Genomic DNA, 24,397 nt, shown 5'->3' on the forward strand with positions numbered 1-24,397 from the left:
AGGTAGTATTATGTAAGCGTCGTATGATAGCTGAAGGTAGGGTGTGTTGAGATGGTGATGGTGGTTGAGGTGGTGGTGGTGGTGGTGGTGGTGGTGATGGTGGTGGTGTAGAGAAGGTGTAGGGGACAGGAAAATGGAAGGTGTGGGCTCTAAGAATACAAACCTACAACCCACTCCTGCTAAGCTACTTTATGTCCTTTACACACACACACACACACACACACACACACACACACACACACACACACACACACACACACACACACACACAACTCGAGGGGTTGTGGCCTCGCTTTCCCGGTGTGTGGAGTGTGTTGTGGTCTCAGTCCTACCCGAAGATCGGTCTATGAGCTCTGAGCTTGCTCCGTAATGGGGAAGACTGGCTGGGTGACCAACAGGCGACCGAGGTGAATTACACACACACACACACACACACACACACACACACACACACACACACACACATAAACAATTAATAAAATGGAAGAAAAAAAAACATAAATGAATGAAACAAAATAGGTAAGATAAATAAAAGCCCAAATAAATTTATCCTTACTAACAACGTGATAGACTTAACATTCCTTAAACACACCAAGAAGTTAGTCATACACACAGAAAAGAATATACAAAATGAATGAAAAATGAACTCAATATTGCCTCGGAATCTAAACATACAAACATACATACATACATACATACATACATACATATACAGGAAAAAAAATCAAATAAAAAAAAGTGATTGAAATAATGTCACTGAATATAAGCATTAACAACAATTCTACATCACCAGCAAGATAAACTCTACTGAGAATTGAAAAACGGTCATGGAGAGAGAGAGAGAGAGAGAGAGAGAGAGAGAGAGAGAGAGAGAGAGAGAGAGAGAGAGAGAGAGAGAGCAAAACGAACACAAAGTTTCACGAAGGAATAATTTGTGAAGCTCATGGATACCAAAGAACAAACTTCCGCGCCGCACCTTCACTATTTCAAAAGTCTGTAGTTTAAGATACCCGGGGTTTTAACTCCTTCACCACTGGGACAAATTTTACCTTGAGATTTGTGTACGATTAGACCATTTTACTGACATCAGGAATGGTTTATGAAGGTCAGAAGATTAATAGCCACAATCCTCACTATTGTAATCCCCCCCACGAGTTTCTGAAGCTGCATAAAATCATTGAATATTAAGCAGAATGAATATGGAAACGCGCCATCATACAGAAGGATTTAACCTCTTCAATTTTAGGACACATTTTCAACTTGAGATTTGTGTACGATTATACCATTTTACTGACATTAGGAAGGATCTTTGGAGGTCAGAAATTAAATGGTCGGAGTCTTCACTATTTTATACACCCACGTAAATTTTTAAAGCTGTATAAAACCACTAAATAGTCAGCAGGATGAATGTGGAAATGCGTCATGGTACTGAAGGGGTGAAGGGAGTCTTTTACAGTTTCATTGACAAATTAACACCATTTTTACATTATTAACAAAAGAAACAATGTATAGAACCAGGAATATCATCTCTGTGGCCTCTAAAAATAGTCGTGGTGTGGGAGCAAAGCGTTTTTAAATATAATTACTAATGAAGCTTGATTATCTATGTACTGAAGCTTCGACATGCGCACATACGAACATACGAACATACACACAAATAGTAAAGAGACGCCACACACACACACACACACACACACACACACACACACTAACAACCATTTCTTCGTCAGACTGTTTGTTACGTGAGCGTTATGAAAGGTCGTAGGGGGAGGTCGTACCAGCCCCCCTCCCATGTGACAAGCCCTTGTCCTCGATGCTTCACGTGATAAGACAGTCAAGGAATTCGGTCACATCTGTTATGTATTGTCAAGACAGACAGTGATGGTGATGGTGGTGGTGGTGGTGGTGGTGGTGGTAGTAGTAATAGTAGTAGTAGTGGTAGTAATAGTATAAAAAAAATTATATAGTAGTAGTTGTAGTAGTAGTAGTAGTAGCAGCAGCAACAGAAGCATCAATTAAAGTACAATAACAATAATAACGACAATAATAAAAACAATAATAATAATAATAATAATAATAATAATAATAATAATAATAATAATAATAATAATAATAATAATAATAATAAAAATAACAAAACCGATAGAAGAGCAATGCAGATATTCAAAACTAATCCTGTAATCTCATAACATTCCCCTCCCTTCCCCTTTGCTCATCCTCCCCTTCCTCTCTCCCTCCTTCCTCACCCTTGCCCCCAGACTTCCGTACTCTCCCACCTGACTCGTTTCTTTGCAGGTGTTACGAGGAAAAGGAGGAGAGGGAGAAGAAGAGAGAGGGACAGGGAGAAAGGGAGAGAGAGAAAGAGACCCTTTTACTCCCTCTTTTACCCTTGTTGGCAGCTTCTAAGGTGAGAGATTGCCAACTGGAGGAGAAGGAGGAGGAGGAGGAGGAGGAGGAGGAGGAGGACTTGGATTTGCACGGGGCCTTCTCTATTTCTGTACAAAAATTTTTCATACAATTTTCTATCGATGGTTTGTGACTCACGTGTCTTTTATTTTCTTATTTCATTAGAGTGGTCTTTGTTTGTGTGAGTTCACTGCTTCGTTCACTGCTTTCATCTCATTTATCGCCTTTTCTCTCTATACATATTTATTGTTTTGATTTGTCTTCGTTTATTATTCGAGTTTCATTATTTTCTTGTTTGTTTCTTTTATTTTCCTATTTTCTATTGCATTTACTTTCCTACATTTTTATTCAATAGCTGCATCACGTTTTTCTTCATATTCTTTCTTACATCTATTAAAAACCTTCATTTTTCACTATACTTAGACTAATATACTTTAATTTCTACACTTCTCGTCCTCCATCTTTTATCTTTCCCTCTTCTCTCTTCAGCCAACCTTTAACACTCTATTACGATTATCTCCATAGTTCTTTTTATGACCTTGTTTTCCTAACTTTAATTTTCGTGCTGTTACAAAATATCGACAGTTATCGTTTACTTCCTCTCTATCCTATTCCTTCTCCCTACCTGCATTTTAACCCCTTCAGTACTGGGACGCATTTTTACCTTAATTTTTGGGTATGATTCGACGATTTTATTTACATTAGCAACGGTCTGTGGAGGTCAAAAGATTAATGGCCACAGTCTACACTAGTTTAATCCCTACATAAGTTACTGAAGCTGTATAAAATCACCAAATAGTAAGCAAAATAATATTTGTGTAAGATTAGACTATTTCATTGACACTAGGAAGAGTCTATTGAGGTCTGAAGATTAATGGCCAGAGTCTTCATCAATTTAATCCCCCAACATAAGTTTCCGATGCTGTATAAAATCACCAAATAGTAACTAGAATGAATATAGAAACGCGTCCTGGTAGTGAAAAGATTGTACAAGGCTTTCCTGTAAGATCACCACTTCCAAGCTATAATAGGAATGTAAACAATGCGTTTCCTTTGCTCTTTTTGCATCGCCTCTTCCTTTCCTTTCGCGTTACGTGTGAGTTTGTGTCGTTGCCAAAAATGTCGAACCCGCGTGACGCTCATAAATTGACATTTTTCGGGCAGCTGTGTACGTTTGGCCGGCGTACATGAGCCATAAAGAGTGTACACATGAAATAAAGAGAGAGAGAGAGAGAGAGAGAGAGAGAGAGAGAGAGAGAGAGAGAGTATGCATAGGTTTGTATAAGTGAAATTCTCTCTCTCTCTCTCTCTCTCTCTCTCTCTCTCTCTCTCTCTCAGGTTACGGAAATTGTACCAAGTTCAGACGACACGTAGTCTTCAGGAGGAGGAGAAGGAGGAGGAGGAGGAGGAAGAGAAGAGCTGAGTAAAGAGAAAGAAAGTGCAAGGAGGATAAAGTCAGAAGAATAAGAGGAAGAGGAGGAGGAAGAAGAGGATATCTAACAGGTCACTGGATAGAGGAAGAGGAGGAGGAAAAAGAAGAAGAGGAAGAGGAGAGGAAGAAGAAGAAGGAGGAAGTAGCATGATAGAATTCTCAAGGTAGACTGTAGTGAATTTTAATCTATATGTGTAGTAGAAGGAAGGAAAGGAAGAGAAGGCAAGGGAGGAAGAAGGGAAGAGGAGGAAATGGGAAGGAAGGAGAGGGAACGAGGATGGGAGGGAAAGAAGGAGGAAAGGGAAGAGGAGGGAAGAATAGAGAAGAGGAATTAAGGAAATGGAAATGTGGAGAAGAATTTACGAGAGAGAGAGAGAGAGAGAGAGAGAGAGAGAGAGAGAGAGAGAGAGAGAGACAGACAGACAGAGAAATGAAACAAACTTAGAAAACGTCCATCTTTTTAAAAATCACAAACTCAATTGATTTCTTCCATCACTTGAAAACTTTCCTTCAAAACTCTCTTAACCTTTCATTATCCATTAATTCCACATATTCCCTATCTTTATTGCATCTTCCCCTCGTCCTCCTTCGTTAGTGTTATGTTTACTGAACGGGACTGCAGTGTACGATAATTGGCGGTGCTTGGTATAATAGCCTTCTAGAGGGAGATACGATACCGACAAACTATATTAGTCTATCAAGTTAATTACCCTAAATTAATGATCCTAAATTTCTGGGTTTATCTTAAGGGATTTATTAATTACTGAGCTGCTAAAGTTAAAATATTGGATGATTATAAAAAGTGTTGTTTATCTTATGGTTATTTTAAGTGTCTATTCATCGGATGCTAAAATTCTCAATGTTATTAATTCGAGATTGTCAGGTTAATTAATGAGTAAGTGAGTTGTTTATGATTATCTTTATGAATATGTATTTCAAGTCAGTCATTTTTCTTATCTGCCTATTGAAATTTTTAGCAATAATTCCCCTGAAGAAGCATCAGTCAAACGAGTCGGGAATAAACTCACCTCCCTTCACCTGTGTTTCTCTTCACCTCCCTTTTTAGCATTAATAAATAAGAGGTGATAAATGAGTGATGGTACTGTCTGTTTATAGTAAAGAATTGTTCGCTTAGTTATTTTATATGTATCTGTGTCCACCCATCACACACACACACACACACACACACACACACACACACACACACACACACACACACGCAAACAACCATTCTTTAAAGATAATCCAAGTTTTTTTTCTAATTTCTGCTAAAAATAGAATTGCAGTGGACGTGATAAATCAAGGCAATTTTTAACTCTTTTGTTTTGGTGTAAGAAATTGCCAACATCTTTCTTCCTTTGTTCGGAAAAAAATTAGTCTCATTTGGTGCGAATATCAGCGGTGAAAACTGAGCTTTTTTTTTTATTTTCTTGATAGCTTTTGGCACACTGTTGTTGTTGTAAAAGTAATAGTAGCGATAGTAGTAGTAGTAGTAGTAGTAGTAGTAGTAGTAGTAGTAGTAGTAGTAGTAGTAGTAGTAGGAGGAGGAGGAGGAGGAGGAGGAGGAGGAGGAGGAAGAGGAGGAGGAGGAGGAGAGAGGAGGATTTCATGGTGGTATAAGAGGAAGAAGAGCAAGGAACCAGACAAAAATGGACGAAGAGAGAGAGAGAGAGAGAGAGAGAGAGAGAGAGAGAGAGAGAGAGAGAGAGAGAGAGAGGATAACAAGCACATCCCTTTAAGGTTCGCACACGGTTCATACGGTTCAAACAGATTTACACGTGTAAGGGAGAGTCACGCACGCACACACACACACACACACACACACACACACGTCGTAGTAAAATCAATAACACCTATTTACAATTCATACAATAGTCAGTAGTTAAAAATCATCAAAACCACTATTTTCTCTCATATTAGCTTGCAATACAGTATAATTTTCCAGTGGTCAGTTACGAAAGCTTGACTACAATGCATTTCCAAGCTGTCCAAGATTTAACAGACTCATAAACACAAGGATACACAGACAATACATAACCTGCAGACTCTTTTCACAGACTCCTTCATGCATCCTACCTTCGTATTCAGAAACGTCTTGGTCTCTCACCATAAAAGTTATCCAATGCCACAGAGACGACTGTCCGGGTTCTCAAGACAGTTTTCCTGATAATAATCTATCAATCTTACCAGTCCATCACCAAAACCCCCCAAAATATCCTTAAAAACATGGACATCTTCAACTAAAACCCTTGGAAAGCAGTGACTATGAAAGAGCAAAGCGTTTAACCCATTCAGTAGTGAGACACATTTTTACCTTGATTTTTCGGTATGATTAGACTATTTCATCTGCATTTAGAAGGGTCTATGGAGGTCAGAAGATTAATGGTAACAGTCTTCACTATTTTAATCCCCCACATGAGTTTCTGCAGCTGTATAAATTCACCAAACTGTAACCAGAATAAACATAAAGACGCGTCATGGTACTGAAGGGTTAAGAATACTATCCCCAGACTGACTAGCTGGGGAGAGACAGAGAGTTGGGAGTGAGGAGTGGAGATAAGAGGTGGGATGGAAGGGGGGTTATGGGTTTGGGGGTTCAATTTGTCGCCAGTAAGACTACATTCTCCTCCAGCTCCTTCTGCTCCTCTTTCTCCTCCTCGTTCTTCTTCTTCTTTCTCCTTTTCTTCGCATTAAGATTAGTTTGCAAATGCTGTTGTCGTTTGTTTATCCCGAGTAATCCTATCACATTATTCTCTTCTTTCTCTTCTCTGTTCGTGTTCTTCCTCCTACTCTTCCTTCTCCTTCCCTTATCTCCAATTTCCTCATTTTAATTATTTTTTTAGATTCTTATCCTTTTTCTTCTTCTTCTTCTTATTCTTATTCTTATTCTTCTTCTTCTTATTTTTTTTTATTATTATTATTATTATTATTATTATTGTTATTATTATCATTATTATTATTATTATTATTATTATTATCATTATTATTATTATCACTATTATTATTATTACTATTATTATTTTCCTTTTTTTCTTTTTTTTCCTTCTATGCTGTATCTTCTGCTTCCTCTTACTTTAATCCAGTGGCCTTTTGTCGTTGTCCTCCTCCTCCTTTTCCTCCTCCTCCTCCTCCTTCTTCTCTTCCTCTCCCTCTTCCTCTTCCTCTTCCTCCTCCTCCACCTCCTCCTCCTCCTCTTGGTCCTCCTAATATGCTCTGCTTCCTTCTCTTTAAATACACAACAACACTTTCCTACTCCTCTTCTTCCTCCTCTTTTTCCTTTTTCTGTCTTCTTAATATTTTCTGCTTCCTCTCCTTTAATGCATTACCCCTCTTCCTCCTCTTGCTCCTCCTCTTAGCCTCCATGAAGGTGACAGCATCAATAGATATATGACCAAAGGATGTTAAGGAGAAACGTGAGAGAAATACAGAGATGGACGGCTGGGAAGGGATAGAAGAAGATAGACTGAAAAAGACTAAAGAAAATGTAAGTGATAGGAAGAAGAGAATAAGAGAATGGATTAATAAAGGAAGAATAAATATAAGACTGGAATTTTATACGTAGGTGAAAAATATTTGAATTGAATAACAGGAACAACAACAACAACAACAATAATAACAACAACAACAGCAACAACGCGGAGACTGATGACGTCACAGGTGTGGGTAGTGACGTCAGCTATACAAACGTTTCACCTGTACTAAATCTGAGCTTCTGACGTCATGCCGTATTCGAGTGACGTCAGACAATGCAGTGACTCTCTCTCTCTCTCTCTCTCTCTCTCTCTCTCTCTCTCTCTCTCTCTCTCTCTCTTACCGACAAAGAATGAATGAATGAAATAAAAGAACATAATCATTCGGAAAAGTAATTAAACATACTAATGAACAAAAAAATAAAGTAAAGGAAGAATAAAAGAATATTCATATATAAACGAATAAAAATGCTAAACTAAGGAGGACTCTAAAAGCTCTTAAAAGCCTTGAAATATGATGCTACCGATAGGGAGGAGGAGGAGGAGGAAGAAGAGGAGGAATTGAAGGAAGCAAGGGAGGAAGGATAGACACACCACTGACAAGGCGACCTGACCTACGACCACTGGTAAAGGTGTGTGTGTGTGTGGGTTGGTGGGTGGGTGTGTGTGTGTGTGTGTGTGGGGTTGGTGGGTGGGTGGGTGGGTATACTACTTTAAAGGAAAATGTGAGAGCAGAGATGAAGGGATAACTCTCTCTCTCTCTCTCTCTCTCTCTCTCTCTCTCTCTCTCTCTGACCTTTGATATTTTCGCAAGTCCGACCCACGAGCTCTCTCTCTCTCTCTCTCTCTCTCTCTCTCTCTCTCTCTCTCTCTCTCTCTCTCTGGACATCAATACTCGCGTGTGTGGACCATAGGACGCATGCCTCCACTTCTCCACTTATTCCACCTCCTTCTCTTCTTCTTCCATCTCTTCCTCCACCTCCTCCTCCTCCTCCTCTCTTCCTCATCCACTTCCTCCCTCACCAATGACTGAACGATCCGCCATTCAAGTTTCTCTCTCTCTCTCTCTCTCTCTCTCTCTCTCTCTCTCTCTCTCTCTCTCTCTCTCTATGTACTGTACGTATGTATGTATGTCTACGTAGGTATGTATTTCATAAAAATTTTACAAGGACTATTGAAATAATATTGACACACACACACACACACACACACACACACACACACACACACACACGAGTAACGTTCGTCCCTTTGCCCTTGAAAGGTTACGTTCAAGGTCAGGAGTTACCGTGGGAGGGAGAGTGAGGGGAGCACGAGACAGCGGGGGCGACGGTGAGGGGAGACAGTGAGAGAGATGGAGAGGGAGAGAGGGAAAGGGAGGGGCTGTTATGTAATAGTACTGGTAATAGTGCAGGAGTTCTTCGGCGTCTTTTGTCTCTCTAGTTCCTCTTATCCATTCATTCATAAGCTTATATTCATTAAAAGATAAATTTCGAGCAACTGTAGCATCTTCCAGTCCTTCCCTATCCTCTAATATCAATAAGTCAACACTGGAAAGTTACATAATGTTCTTTCGTCTTTGTTTACATATTTCTAGCAGTGCTTTTGTTCTCATCTTACGTGTGGAATTATATATGTATCATATATGTGCAAAGTTCAATGGAAAATCACTCAACACAAGTAATTTATCGTTTTTTTTTTATATCTTTGTTTACGTATCTTTTGCTACGAGTGCTTGGGATGTATGTATCTTTGTCTCATTGTCATTTTGCGTGTGCCTTTTTTTTTTTTCCATTCAAGTGCATGCAGAACGTAGTACAACCTTGACGTCATGACTGGCATTCGCTTCACGCTGATGTTTTGTTTTCATTCTGCGCACACGTTTATTTTTGTTATGCTTGCTGAGTTTTTTTTTTTTATTATCTATTTGTTTTGTGTTTTTAGATGTTAAATAATCTCTCTCTCTCTCTCTCTCTCTCTCTCTCTCTCTCTCTCTCTCTCTCGGTTTCAAAAATAGTTTAGTCAGATCAATACCTGTTGAGTTTTGAGTAACCCATTAAAGTTTACGTAATCTAATTGTTTACACGTGTCTGGCTTCTTGCTTTTCTCACTAGTATTGGAGCAAGACTATTGTGAAGTTCTTGTATTGTTTTGGTTTGGTTAGCGTGTCTAGAATTGGTACTTTGGATTAACGAAATGTGGCTGTAATGTTGACTAACCGCCCACCAATGACCTCTAAATGTGTGTGTGTGTGTGTGTGTGTGTGTGTGTGTGTGTGTGTGTGTGTGTGTGTGTGTGTGTGCCACGCCTCCTCCTTTTCTCTACATTATTCCATCACCATTATGTTTTTCTCATCACCATCACTGGCATCATTTCATCACCATCACTCTACGCCCATTCATAACACTGTCACTGTCATTATTATCATCACCACCAGACACTTAACTTTAGAGACACCGTGCATCTATTTATTTTTAAACATGGAGGCGCATCACCATTCATCATTATCACCATTACCTTCACGAATCGTAAACAAATCGTAATGTGTAATGAATAAAAGTCACCTTTATTACGCTACAATACTACAGAAACCACCATGCCGGCACACACACATACACATACACACACACACTTACACACACAATAATTCAGCATAAATCAATAACACTACCCAAACCACCACCTACACACAAATACGCAAGTAAAACGCAAATCGCAACCCGTGGAAGCAAGCACGCACGCATGCAATCACACACACGCACGCACGGCACCCACCCGTGACATTTAGCACACACCACACACACACAGATCACACCAGAACACACCTTACCTTCCCAGGAACACGTATGACGGGGGATGAGGAAGGAGGAAGTGGAATGTGGAAGGGGAGAGGGATGCGAGCGGTGTAGGGAAGACCTGGAGAGAAGCACCCTGTTTCCAGCGAGTCTGCGGAGCCACTCGCTACGACCTTACTGGGTCAAAGAGAGCACGGCGTTGGCGGCCCGGCGCAGGCGCTGACGAGGCCGCGGAGGGAGACCTGTGGCGGCAGAAGCGGCGGTGGTGGTGCTGGTGGCGGCGTGGGAAGAAAATAGTATGTTAGTAGTGTTAGTTTGCGTGTGCATGTGTGTGTGTGTGTGTGTGTGCGTGGATGTGTGTGGACGTGGGTGGGGTGGTGCACTGTGTTGAATAAAAAATAGAGTTTAGTGAGAAATACACGGCGTATGAAATTAACAAAGGAGGTGGATATTGGGAAATGAGAAGGTGAAAAGGATGAAGAAATAAGATAAAAATGTGGAGAGAGAGAGAGAGAGAGAGAGAGAGAGAGAGAGAGAGAGAGAGAGAGAGAGAGTAAAAGAGAGAAAGAGTGGGAGGAGACTGGTGATGCCTGGAACAAGTGGGAGTAAAGAATTATTGTGACACAAAAATGGAAAGCACTGCATCTTATTAGATAATTAACACCAGGAAAGAATTATTGCGTAGAAATATTAAGTCAGTAATTAAGTTAGATGTTATTAATTCATCCATTATCAAAACAGCTGACATTTACAAGTTTGTTCTTATAATCGGTCTCACACTTGACCATAATGATTGAGTCATTGAGAGAGAGAGAGAGAGAGAGAGAGAGAGAGAGAGAGAGAGAGAGAGAGAGAATACTTTTATTTACAGAAGATTTACAAATTTGTGAATAAGACTGTGTTCTTCCCAAGAGGCAGTCTTGTTGCAATGCATGTTGTTATGTACATAGCATTCTAGACACGATCGGTAGTCGGTGCACATCAGTTTATTGTACAAAACTATGGGTGTGCGCTGAGCACTTCGAGGAAAAATGCCAAGAAAAAAGTTTAGGGAGGTCACTCAAGGTTGGGAGGGTACGGGCCACTGTTGTCTCTGGACACTGACACACTGACACTCCTTGAGGTAGTGTTGTAGTGATGTAGTGAGTGCCCCTCGGGAGTTGGACAGATGCGGAAGCGCTTGTTCCCTTCTGAGGTGGCCAGACCGAGCTGCCACCCACAGGCGATTGGACTTCACCTCACACCGTCCGCCGGTGTGGCGGTGCGGGGCTGTGGTCTATACCAAGCCTTGAAGATTGTTCAGTAAACAGCTTGTTGGTACTATTCTCCACAGAGAACTGTAAACGACGGGAAGGCGATGCTGGGAGTGGGAACATGGAAACGGGCAGCGAGAGGAGAGATCTAATTAAGGGTCTATCCTTGCAGATGCCCTTTCTTTTAATATACCGAAACATAAGTAAAATGCTTTGCCATTAATCCCTCAAAGTACAAAGGTATAAAGGTATGAACTGCCTTCCATTTTCTCTCAGTAAAAAATGATTAAGTGTGAACGAGCTAGATGTATTGTACAGGATACTGTTAGTTTTAATTTTCTGCTTGGCTTTTGTCTGTCCTCCACAGGAGTTGCCGATCCAAAGGGTTCTGAGCAAAGTATTCAACCGCCTTGGTTCTGAGTAATACCAAGCCATCTGTGGCATCAAGATCAAGAGACTCGGGAACTGTGGCGAGCCAGAGCGCGGGTTTTTCTTTCTCCCCAACCTAAGTCCCAGACGAGTGTAACGTCCATGCTGCTTGTTTTGTCTTCACTAACTCTAGCCGGTGAGTATATTTCTTTCTCGAGGCTCATTTGACGCTGGTACCACTGAGGGCTGCTAGGGAGACAATATTGACCAGATAAAGTACAAGAGGAAACACAGGAAGCTGCCAGAAACCCAGGGCCGTGCAGAGACCATTGGAGGGGCAGGGGCTCAAAAGTTTAAAAGGGGCATTTGAAGGGATTTGAAGTTACGGGTTAGTTACTTCATGACTTTCAGCTTCAATTTGGCGCCCCTTAAATGTTGCAAAAGGGCACTTCGGGCATCAAGGTTCAAAGGGGCAGGGGCTCAAGCTCCCTCTGCACGGCCCTGCAGAAACCACATGGGAAGCTTCCAAGTTGTCTGCGCCCTCACGTGGTAGAGAGGCCTCCCTTAAGGCGGCAGTTGGTGTTGGCTGGTTGTTATGAGTATGAGGGCAACCACAGTACAAGTAACTACATTTCACTCGATCCGTCTCTCAGTTCTGGATAGGTATGTCTTGTTATTTAGGAGGGTATGAAGTGGTTACCTCCTGCAGTTTGTCCGTCACCCGGCCAAGTCCCGCGTCATTGTATGTAGATTTTTGTGTGGCCGTGCTGTGTTCTTACCTATTGTTCTCTGTGGCTTCAAGGCATATTAATCCCTTCACTACTGGAAACGCAGTGTGTGTGTGTGTGTGTGTGTGTGTGTGTGTGTGTGTGTGTGTGTCCTACAGAGACTCAAAGTTTTGTAGGTTTCGTTACAGTGACGAAGCTTGTCGCCACGATCGCAAGTAAGGAGAGTTATGTTGCGTTCGGCTGTTGGTGAGCATGCGGCCATTGTGACGTAGTACAATGTGACGTTGGGGGTCCTTGGAGGATTTTAGGGGGGCGCAGCTTCCCCGGCTAGAAGACATTTAGGTTAGGTTAAAGATGCTAGGTGGGGTCTGGGGGACGCAGCCCCCAGTTAGTTTAGTCTCGGGGAGGGTCTAGGGGGTCGCAGTGCCCCTTGCTAGAAGATGTTTAGGGTAAAGACCCTAGGGGGTTCTGGGGGGCAGAGCCCCTCAGCTAGTTTAGACTAAGGGGATCTGTATACTTTTTTTTGTGGGGGGGAGGGGGAAATTTTGCTGATTTTGTCTCCTTCCCTCTGAAACCCCTGATTTCCCACATGCCCCCAAGCTTGCTGAGGGGAAGGAGGTATTTAAAAATACTTAGGGAGGTGCTGTTGTTAAGATTTGCTGAATGTAGCCCTGGAAGAATGTGTGGTTGTCTTGAGGAAAACTAAGCTATCCTTGTGATGAGTGTGTTGATCACAGCAAGTTATTCACATCAAACTAATTCTATTACCAAGAAGCTACAATACTGTTTTTCTATCTCGTATTCCCATTTCCTCCATTCATTATCCATTTTTATTTCTATCCTGTTTTATTTTCATTTCCTCCATTTATTATTCCTTTCTTTTTATCTCTTGTTTTAATCCCATTTTCTCTGTTTATTACCTTTTCTGTCTTTCCCTTGTTGACCAATAGCGTGGCTTCATTTGTGTGACGTCAAATCAGCTGAATGAAAGACCTTTGAAAGGGGAGCTTGGAGGGATGTTTATATTAAGACTGTCCCCAAATTGCTTTGAGCCCATGAACCACTTTAGAGTAGACAGACTATTTGGTGGATGTGGAGATGTTAAGGGAGTATTGGTTAACAAAAAAATCCAAATTAATATAGGGACTGCCATGTGTAGGTCCTATTGCATCTCTCCTTATGTTCTTATGGGATATGATCTATTACAGAACATCATACCAGCCATGTCTTACGCAGAGGTACTTGACATTGAGAACCCGGAGATGAACCTGGTGTGGAAGACTGCCCTTGACTCAGAGGTGAAGAAAGGGAAGATCAAAGCCAGTAGGGAGGTATCCATTGTGAAGGTTAGAAACATTTGGTAAGTGAGTGAGGCACCTGAGTTGTGATTAACCTGATTTATTTGCAGAACTTCATAAAATCTAAAGTTAATTTTTATGTATACCCTTTTCGTGCTGGTGATTTGACTTTCTTTTGGTTTTTACATGATGCACACAGATTTGAGGCTCATGACCTTCAGAAATGCCAAGTTTTCCTGTTCCCTCCCTTGAAAATAACTTTTGACATTTCAGTGAAACCCAAATCGAATGAATCATGATAATCCAGAAAAAGGTAAAATCATAAAAAAATTTGATAAACCCAACCAATTTTAACTATCCAACCTAATTTAACAAAATTTAGTCTAGTAATGTGCTTGGCTTTGAATCTCCTGCTGTTCTGTGCAGTATTGCCTCCTGTTGATGCTTGGAGAGCCTGGCTGTGGCTTCATACTTTGGGCTTGACTAACATGTATTGTGAAATGCTGTGTGACCTTGGCTAGTTTTATCTGGTGCTTAAAATTACATTCTCTCTCTCTCTCTCTCTCTCTCTCTCTCTCTCTCTCTCTCTCTCTCTCTCTCTCTCTCTCTCTCTCTCTCTCTCTCTCTCTCTCTCTCTGTTGCATGTGGAATTGTAATATAAGATTGAATTGCTTTATGAATTATTGATTGCTTATTGCTTGGGAGATGGATTGAAGTGAATGTAATGGGCCAAACACACTAAAGCACTATTTATTAACTGTTTGGGTGCTTTGATATGTGAATGTTGCAAGTATGTGGCCTGATTTGAGTGTTGCATGTGTCGATAGAGGAACACTTTGGAGGAGCTTCATTCTAAGGTCCTTTCTGTCCCTCGGAATCCAGTGACAACCTTAAGGAAGTGATAGATGACCAGAGGCAGATGCTGGACAGTCGGACATTCTATAAGACAAGCATGGTAATGAGTGGCACTTTGAGGGTCCATAGCATGCAGACAGACCTCCTCCTGGGTGAGATGACTAAAATGTCTAATGTTTGTAAAGTATTGCTCTTAGGAAATTTATAGAAAAGATAATGAAGGTTTAATATATACAGATAAGTAAAAAGTCTTGTTTCTACAGTATTGCTCTTAGGAAGTGTGTAGAAAAGATAATGGTTTTGTATACAGATGAGCAAAATGTCTAATGTTTATAACTTTATACAGTATTGCTCCTAGAGAATGTACAGAAAGGAGAATGAAGATTTTATAGGTACATATCCTGTAGAGGCATATGTTAAGATAGGTGTGCAGGTTGTATAGGGAGATATAACAAGGGTGGTATAAGCAAAATTCTCAATATAGTAATCAGGATAGAATAATGAGATAATGAGTGTCAAGCTTGAAAAGTTAGATTTGTTAAAAAGGAAAGAAGAAATTGGCTCCTTAACAATAGCAAATTAATGGGATAGATCTAGTAATGAGTTTAGGTGCTGAACCATTTGACTCATGGTTAGAGAGCTTTGATAAGTGGGACAAATGTAGATAAGACAATAGAAATAAACAGGCATATTTTTTTTATAAGGATTCCCATGTATGGACTTGATGGCCTCTTGCAGCTTCTCTCTGAATACTGGCACAGATACCCACTCACTTGATCCCTCCCTGCCACACACAAATAGGTACAAGTAATAGTAAGTAAAAGTGAAGTAACAGTACATTTTCAAAGGATTCTGCAAAAGCTATTAGAAGCAAAATAAAAAGCAGATATGTTACGTTTTATAAGGTAAACAATGACACAGATTCCCACACATTCAACCCCGCCCTTGCCAAACACACACAGGTTAAAGTAACAGTAAAAAGGAATTGGTATGTGTACATTTTCAAAGGATTCTGTAAAGCTACTAAAGTAACCCAAAAAGAAAAGCAGATATCTTATGTTTTGCTAGGTAAATAATGACACAGATTCCCACACACTCATCCCCTCCCTTGCTAAACACACACACAGGGTAAAGTATTAGTAAGAGGGAATAGGTATGTGTACATTTCCAAAGGATTCTGTAAAGTTACTAAAAATGCAAGAAAGAAAGCAGAGATATGTTATGTTCTTGTGTGGTTAAGGGCTGTGTAAACAAGGTACGCCTTCTGGCCCTTTAAAAATGTGTAGTATACAGATATGCGCTTTAACTTTCCGAGAATGATGCAACAACCTATTATGATTTTTTAATGTACTTAACTATCTTTCATATTTTTTAGTAATTTTTCACTCAAAACGAATACAATTGCCTTAATAATGATGTAGGTTCCTTCCCGCACATACACACACACACACAGTAGTAGACACATATAGTAGTAAGAGGGAATGGATATGCACATTTTCAGAGGATACCAAAAAGCTACTGAAATCCATGAGGAAGGAGAGCAGAGATATGAAAAAGTTTGATGAGGTGCTTGATTGCCGGTATGTTGAATTGAATGCTCAGTCTCTATGTGTGTTGCATGTACAGTATACCTGAGACTGCAAAGAGAAGTGATGTCATTCTGCAAAATTTGTCACCCAAAAATAGTATCAGATATATCTTTTGAGCTCTTATTGTTAGTCCATATGATAATTTTTTCAGTGTGTACAAGGATTAACCTCTTCATTACTGGGATGCATTTTTGCCCCGAGTTTTGGGTATGATTAGACCATTTCATTTACATTAGAAAAGGCTCTGTAGAGGTCAGAAGATTAATGGCCACAGTCTTCACTATTTTAATTCCCCACATAAGTTTCTGAAGCTGTATAAAATCACCAGATAGTAAGCACAATGAATATGAAGATGCGTCATGGTACTGAAGGGGTTAAAACTCCCTGGACTCAATGACATAACTGTTTTGAGCAGGAGTATTTTTGTGTCTTGCATGCTGTGTCTGACTGTCCCTGTGTGTGCATTGTTCTCCCAGTGTGTCATCTTCCCTTCAGAGGATAATGGAAACAGAAATTGGGTCTTAGAAACCCTGCTCTCCCACAATGACTATTTTTCCAGGCAAAGTTTCTCCTGTTATTTGTATGAAAACCCTATTAATATGTCACTGGAACTAAAAACATCTTCACCATGACTAATTTCTAGAGCCACAGTGATTATTAGCTGTGTTTCACCTGTTAATAGTTTAAAAACCTTATGAATCTGTCTCTAGAACTGTAAAATCATCCCGACTATGACAATTTTCCAAAGGCTGGCTTGCATTTTGAGTATCTAGTTGTTGACTGGGAGTTGCTTGTATGTTAATGTGTGTCTAGGTAGAAACTCTGGGCTATGTTAGTGTTGTGTGTTAATAGATGGTTTTAAATGCCCAGTTGTCATTTTCAGTTTCTTTGTATCTCAGCACACCAAATGCTGGGAGACTTGTACAGTCCTCAGTGTATTTAAGATTATCAATTTAGTTTATATTTACACTAAAGCAGGTTGCTCTAAGTGGAGTTGGCTAAGACAAGACACACAACATTCACACACACTATTCTCACACTTCTCTCAGCCTCTTGGCCCCATACAGGAAAGAGAAAGTACTCCTGGCCTTACTCCCTTAAAGAAATTGAATTTAATTAGATATTTTCCATTGTAGTGGACTGTACAATAGAACCAGCTCTGTGTGTTAATTGTGATGTATAGTGTATGTGTAGGGATGTACCTATCAGTATTTCAGTCTTTCCTCTGCCACCCCTTCAGACCCGTCCATCCCAAGAAGTTGGAGCATGCCTCTGTGGACACCAGTATCTCCCCACACACCTCACGCCGCCCCAGAAACGCACGTGAGATGTCTTACATGTCCCTTTTGATAGCAAGCATACCATTCTGTGGGCACAATCTTAGAGAGACAATTTGAGATCTGTGGTAGAAATCTAAACAAGACTCATGATGTTTTCAAATGTGCTTGAGCTAGGAGGCCAATGTGAAATGCTGTGGTAGTAGAAAATCTTAATGAGACTTGCATTTTCAGAGGCATTTGAATTGGACTGGCATACTCTGGATTGTGACATTGATTGGACTTCAGGGCCTCCACGGGCACGCATGCGGGACATCACTCTGCCAGATGAAGATGTGCCCATGAGCGACCAGGTACTCACTCTAGGATAGTAATGCTGGCTCTGGACTGTGAGGCTGTTGTTGTCTTTTGAAAGTAGTGATGATGCATAGAAGTGTTTCAGAGTATACTTTATTGTTGCTAGGATAACATAAAGCTTTGGCAAGATACCTAAGTAAACATGCAAAACTGCCATGTTATCATTCATAATGCAAGTGATCACCAAGCCCACAGTAACTTCAGAACAAGCTTGAGTGTCTGTCACTACACAAGGTTTTTTTTTTCTTTCAGTACAAGGCTGAGCTGGAGTATCTGCGTAGCCTGGAGGGTTCCCTGGAGGCCCTACCTTCCTGGACTTGGAGATGGATTCCTTCCACGAACCTGAGGTGAGTGTGACTCGCATGTATTAGCAGAGGCATTCCTTAGTCAGGCAAACCAAACATTTGCTTAGGATGCCCAAGTTGCCCAAGAAAGCAAGGGCTTTGTGGGTTCCAACCAATCTGATACAATCAGTCACTGCACACAGCTGTGGTGTGACAAGGTGTAGACCTCATGAATTTGGCTGTCTGAAACACACTGAAGGGCTCTCCCTAGTCAAAGTCGCATGTCCTGAAGGCCCCGTATAATTTTTTGCTTGGGATCCCTGGGGAATCTTGTAATGCCACTGTGTAGGAGCCAACATACTGACTGACCAAAGTGTGTCTGTAAGGACCATCTATTCCCTTAGATTAACTTGGAGACAAAAGACAGGGTAATTATGAACTTGACTTACCTTGCACATATATGTTTAGATAAGAACTGGGAAGTATTGGGGATGTGACAAATGAAGGTAGTTAGTCAGATAGTGCTTTCTTGTTGGAAGTACTACATGACATCACTACCTTCAATAACTGCATACAAGCTTATTTTTCATTAATTTACTGTATGGCTTGGTTTTTATTTTAGAAGGGAGAACAGTCGGAGGCAGCTCCCGTTGACACCTGTAAGTTTGTAATGACTATTTTTATCCTCAGTTTGTAATGTTTTGTCTTTGCTTATTGTTGATGTCTTCAGTACTGGGATGCATTTTTACCTTGAATTTTGGGTACGATTAGACAATTTTATTGACATTAGGAAGAGTGTGGAGGTCAGAAGATAAATTGCCAGAGTCTTCACTATTCTAATCCCCCACTTAAGTTTATGAAGCTATGTAAAATCACCAAATAGTAAACAGAATGAATATGGAAATGTGTCCTGGTACTGAAGGGATTAATGTCTTGTGTTAATGTGTTCAGGAATGCCACATGTAGATCTGATGGCTTCCTGCTTCCTTTATATTCTTTTGTTCTTGTGTCTGGCCAGAACTTCTGATGGTATGGAGGCTGATGAGAGAAGTTTGTGTTGGTCTAGTAGCTTTATATAGATCAACTCCACCAGTACAGCTAAATGTGGTGTTTGTAAGGGATTTTGACAGCCTATTGTTATAGTTTCTCTAAGCAAGTGAAGGCCACAGGAGAGAAAAGATAATAAAAACTTTAGGGAGAGGGAGAGAAAGGAAGATTGATTGATTGATTGATTGATTTTGACCGGCAGGGAAGTCACCACACTAACTGTCAGAATCTGATTTTTTGGTGTTATTCTTATGAATCTTTAATTATCTAATTAGCATTTGCTTGTGCCTCAGAAATTCAGCTCAGTTCTTTGTAGAGAGAAGAATATTTGATTTGTTATTATTAAGTGTTTGTTTGTGTTCCATTTCCATTGTGTTATTTTGTGTTTGTTTTGTCTTTTTAGTGTGGTCACTTGTTTGTCTTTTGTGTGTATAGACCTTTAATATTCCCTTTCATATTGGTTTTGTCTTATATGTATAGTGTATAGTATGTGAATTTAATATGTATTTGTACCTGTATGTCACCTAAATATTCACAACTTCTGACTAACAACCAAGTATTTTCTTTCATAAGTTAGATTGAATAAATAACATCAAATTTACCAGTTTTTTTTAGACCAACAAATAGCATTTCTTCATGAGTTGTAGTGAAGGATAACTCTGAGCTCTGTGCCATAACTGCAAGAATTACTTTTGTTTCTTTCATCTGCAGTAGTTACAGCAGTGCCAGAGATGGAGCAGCAGCAGCTAACAACACCCACGTAAGTATTGGACATGAAGCAGTGAGTGAGTGAGTGAGTAAGTAAGAAAGTAAGTAAGTCTTTAGTTATGTGACTCCCTTTCATTCTTAACTATCATTGCTTCCCTATAAATGTACACTTCATTTATATTCACCCATTTGTATCTTTGGAGGATTGATTCAAATTCATTATGACTTATTTTTTACTATTATAATTCTTTCACAGATTTCTTTGTGTGTGTGTGTATTTACCTAGTTGTGGTTTTACAGGGCCTGGGCTTTATGCTCGTGTGGCCCTGTCTCCATATCTACACTTATCCAATTTCTCTTTAAAACTATGCACACTCGTTGCTGACACCACTTCCTCACTCAAACTGTTCCAAGTCTCAACACATCTTTGCGGGAAACTATATTTTTTAACGTGTGTGTATTTGTGTGTGTTTAAACTTATGATTGGATTTTCTGTCCAGAGTGTTAATTCATGAACCACTAGAAGAACAGCTTGCCCAACTAGAAGAGCAGCCTGCCCCAGTAGAAGAGCAGCCCATCTCAGTAGAAGAGCCTGCACTCCCCCCTGCCATACAGCCTGAAGACTTGGGACGTTCTGAAGAGTCTGACCAGCCATCACAGGTTGTAATAGTCATTAGTTTTACTGGATCAGATAGAGGGAAGTAGAGGAGCAAATAGTCTTGTGATCTTTTTATTGTTATAGTTTCTCTTTAAAGTATATTCTGGTGTTCTGTTGTACTTTTTTCTGGCCTGTGTTCCTTTGCTTGGATTTTTGTATGGTTAGTAGACGTATACACATAGTTTTTTCTTCACAAATGCATAAAAGTCTGTTCACCAATATTTGCACATCTAAGCCTAAAAATGAAAGAGGAAATGCAACTTTTGATCACAATACTCTTGTGTTTCAGATTGAGCTTGGATCTGTGGAGGAGCAAGAGAGACGCATACCACACGCCAGAGTGAGGCACGCAAGACCACTGATGGATGCTGTGTGTGTCTTGTCAAAGGATGCCATGAAGAATCAGATGAAAGATTACAGTGACATCATGAGAACTCTGGTAATTGCTTCCTACTACTACATATGTGACTTGTCCCTGTAAACCGTCTTGGGCTGAAGGGCTTAATGGTGTGAAGGGCTGTAAATGTTATAGTGGAGACAGGCCTGGTATTGTTGAATTATCCTTGATTGTCGAATTGAAATACTTTGTTATTAGCTTATATTCAGATCTGGTTTGTATATGAAAGAACGTATGGATGAATTGGACCTATTTATTTGTTGATCCATCTGTCTATTCAAATGTTTTCCTCTTTGTACAGACAGCCACTGAAGATGTTGCTGTTCCTGGGAAGGTGCAGCATGAGAAAAAGGACTTTTTTCGCACTACTCCTCTGCACCGTGGAGTCATTGCTGATGTCCTCTTGAAATACTTCCGGCCCTGTGAAGGGGAGGCAACCTTTGCTGAGCCAACACTGTCCCTCCTTGGAGCCACTGAGGTGGGTGGTGGGCAAGTGCTGTGCTTGTGTGTCTTCAGTGTGAACATAGAAGTTTTTTTTCTTTTTTTTTTTTTACTTTCATATATATATATATATATATATATATATATATATATATATATATATATATATATATATATATATATATATATATATATATATATATATATATATATATATATATATATATATATATATATATATATATATATATATATATATATATATATATATATATATATTTCATTCAACTTTTTCCCCAGGAATTTGTACGTGAGGCATCCCGCAGTGAGGTGAAAGATCTGTCATCAGTTCTGAGCATCCATCAAGACACTGTGGAGAGGTGGGTTGGTTGTGTACATGCTTTCCGGAGGGTGTTGTCTCTACACGGACAGCTGTAATACTTGGTCCCTTACACGTGTGATGTTTTGCTTTCTTTTTTGCACAGTTCCCGTTCCAGGACACTCCTTGAGGCATCTTCAGAGTTGTTTGAAGAACAGCCTTCACAGCTGCAGCCAATTGAAGGTGTGCTGTGTTTGATTTCCTGCTCTGTTTGCTTGTTCTCATTTTATTGTTTACCTGTTGTGCTTCATGCATCATTCAGACAGAAAAGAAAGATTAGTGAATGATTGTCTTTGGTGTATTTCCTCCTTCCTATGACTTGAATTCTTTCAAGGTGGAGCTTTGAATATATGAATTGTACTAGTTTTTTCAGTTATTACGATTTATAATGAATCAAAAGACTTCTTACCATCCTTATGTTAGTATGGTGAGATAAATTTGACATGTTCTAATCTCACTCAGCTTCTCTTTCTCTTGCCTCAGAACTTCAGTCTCCACAACTTGTCTCAGAACTTCAGTCTCCAGTTCCACCGCCATCACCAAGGGAAGGACCCGCAGCAGCAACAGAGCGGAGGCCATCACCAACAAAAAAATCAAAAAGACCCTCAGCAACGAGAGAGCCAAAAAAACCATCAGCAACAAAGGAACCAGAGCGGGGACAAGAGATGTCCCCCACAGAACAACTGGAGCAACAGGCAGTTTTCTCTGAAGAAAGATCTGAGGAGTCATCTAAAGACAGCACCATTATGAAAGAAGGGTTGACAAAAATTATTCTGGAAGCATTGGAACATAACCCAACGATGTTCTTACATGACTTGTTGCATGAAGACGCAGGAGAGAGGGAAGCAACTGAGGTGTTTTCACATCTATTGAGTGAGTGACCACTGACAATTAGCATTAAACCCTTCATTCTTGACTTTTTGTGTTTTGGTCTTGTTTTAAGAACATATTTTTTGATTATTTCTTTAATTCAGTCAAGGTTAAGCTGAACATTTGCTATTATTTTACTTCTGTTCATGAAATATTTCCCAGTGAGATGACCACAAGAGAAAGAGTACCCATGTATTCCTGTCGTTTCAATTCCTTCTCTTTCTCCTTACATTCACCATATCCTCATGGACTCTTACAGAAATCACATACTCTCAAAAGTCATCTCTCTGCCAAGTCATGAGCCCAAACCATGATCTTATTATTGTGCTTTGCTTTCTTTTTGCAGCGATGTATCAGAAATTCCTGGTAGATTTGCATCAAGAAACAACCTATGGACCCATCTCAGTCAGCCTCCACTCATCTGACCTGGAGGACCAGGAGTGATGGGAATGCTGTCCAGTGCTAGGAGATGAGTGCCCTCAGATTGGGCCATGGAGAATGTTTATGATTTTTTATAACATGCATGAGACATTTGTTACAAGACAGAGTTTTGTTTATTGTTAGGAAAGTGATGTTAATTTTTTTTACACAAGTTAAACTAAGGAAGTGTTTCTTATTAGATAGGAAAGTGAGAATTATGATTTTTATTAATACTTGAGACATTGTTACAGTAAGGAGTTTTATTTATTGTTAGAAAGTGAGGAGGGTTATTTTTAATGTGCTTAGAAAAAGTATTTATTTTTATACATGCTTTGAAAAGATTTTTTATATACATGCTGAGAAAAGAGGATATTCTTTCTATACTTGCTTATAAAAGGTAGTATGTTTATTTGTATACTTGCTCAGAAAAGAAAATGTTTTTATTTATCCATGCTTAGAAAAGAATGTTTTATCTTTATACATACTTAAAAATGAGAGAATGTTTATAAATACTGAGAAAATATAGAATGTTTACCTTAATACATGCCAAGAAAAGAGAATGTATATTTCTATGCTTATGAAAGAATGTTTATTTTTATACATGCTTAAAAAGTGTTTATTTCTATACATGCTTTGAAAAGAGGATAGTTTTTATATATGCTTGAGGTGTATGTGTCAGTGTCGGTGAGATTTGTTTCTTGTCAGCAAAACAAGTGTGAGTAGTTATGTTGAAGAGGAGCTCAGCATAGCCCAAGTAAGTGTAGGGTCCATCATGCAGAGTGTTTGCATGTCACTAAACAATAAAATACACAAATAGCAGAAATATGAGTGGCCCCAAATGGCATAAAGAAAAACGACTAATTCATAAGACTAGAGATTTTGTAATCGAGAAATGTTTTTTTTTTTTTAGAAGACATATTTTATATGTACTAATTGCTCTGAAAATGGCTCACACAATAGAAATGATAGTTCAATATTTTAAATCTATAATGAAGGCACCCACGGAAACTAATGGATTTCTCTCTCTCTCTCTCTCTCTCTCTCTCTCTCTCTCTCTCTCTCTCTCTCTCTCTCTGTAAACAAGGAACTGGATTTGAAACCAGGCCCATAAGCATCACAAAACTCTTACTGCCCAGCTTGAATTGTACTTTAAGTAGAGTTTGATTCCTTAAATAAAGTCTGAAGGAGGATTTGGAACAATTGAACCGTCATGGCGAGTTGGAGAATGGAGGAGGAGGAGGAAGAGGAAGAGGAGGTGAAGTGAAGAAGACTCTGTGAATAAAGCATAGGGAAGGTTGAGAAATTCAGGAAGTTGTGTAGGAATGACCTTGAATTGAAGTGAAAGGAACGAGGAGGAGGAGGAA

At 39.7% G+C, this 24,397-nt stretch overlaps 1 protein-coding gene and 1 long non-coding RNA gene across 3 annotated transcripts in view; both read left to right on the top strand.

The window, feature by feature from the left end:
* Positions 1–4,120, top strand: part of LOC123507427 — a 16,312-nt gene extending 12,192 nt beyond the window's left edge. Inside the window, exons 2-3 of the long non-coding RNA XR_006675651.1 lie at positions 2,296–2,407; positions 3,745–4,120. This is a non-coding gene — a long non-coding RNA (uncharacterized LOC123507427). The remainder of the gene's footprint in view (positions 1–2,295; positions 2,408–3,744) is intronic.
* A 9,557-nt stretch (positions 4,121–13,677) lies between these two features.
* Positions 13,678–23,848, top strand: LOC123507425. 2 transcript variants are annotated; one of them, XM_045260262.1, is made up of 13 exons: positions 13,678–13,813; positions 17,436–17,518; positions 17,707–17,825; positions 18,082–18,176; positions 18,736–18,772; positions 19,872–19,920; positions 20,369–20,528; positions 20,816–20,965; positions 21,225–21,401; positions 21,665–21,744; positions 21,850–21,926; positions 22,227–22,616; positions 22,960–23,847. In XM_045260262.1, the coding sequence occupies exons 4-13, from the start codon at positions 18,153–18,155 to the stop codon at positions 23,055–23,057; spliced, it is 1,242 nt and encodes a 413-aa protein (XP_045116197.1). In that variant the 5' UTR covers positions 13,678–13,813; positions 17,436–17,518; positions 17,707–17,825; positions 18,082–18,152; the 3' UTR covers positions 23,058–23,847. The 2 variants fall into 2 exon arrangements, with proteins under 2 accessions (XP_045116197.1, XP_045116199.1); XM_045260264.1 differs by lacking the exons at positions 13,678–13,813; positions 17,436–17,518; positions 18,736–18,772 and having other exon boundaries at positions 17,802–17,825; positions 22,960–23,848.
* The last annotated feature ends 549 nt before the right edge of the window (positions 23,849–24,397 follow it).

Source organism: Portunus trituberculatus, chromosome 22 (genome assembly GCF_017591435.1).
Source record: "Portunus trituberculatus isolate SZX2019 chromosome 22, ASM1759143v1, whole genome shotgun sequence".
In the NCBI taxonomy this organism is placed as follows: Eukaryota; Metazoa; Arthropoda; class Malacostraca; order Decapoda; family Portunidae; genus Portunus; species Portunus trituberculatus.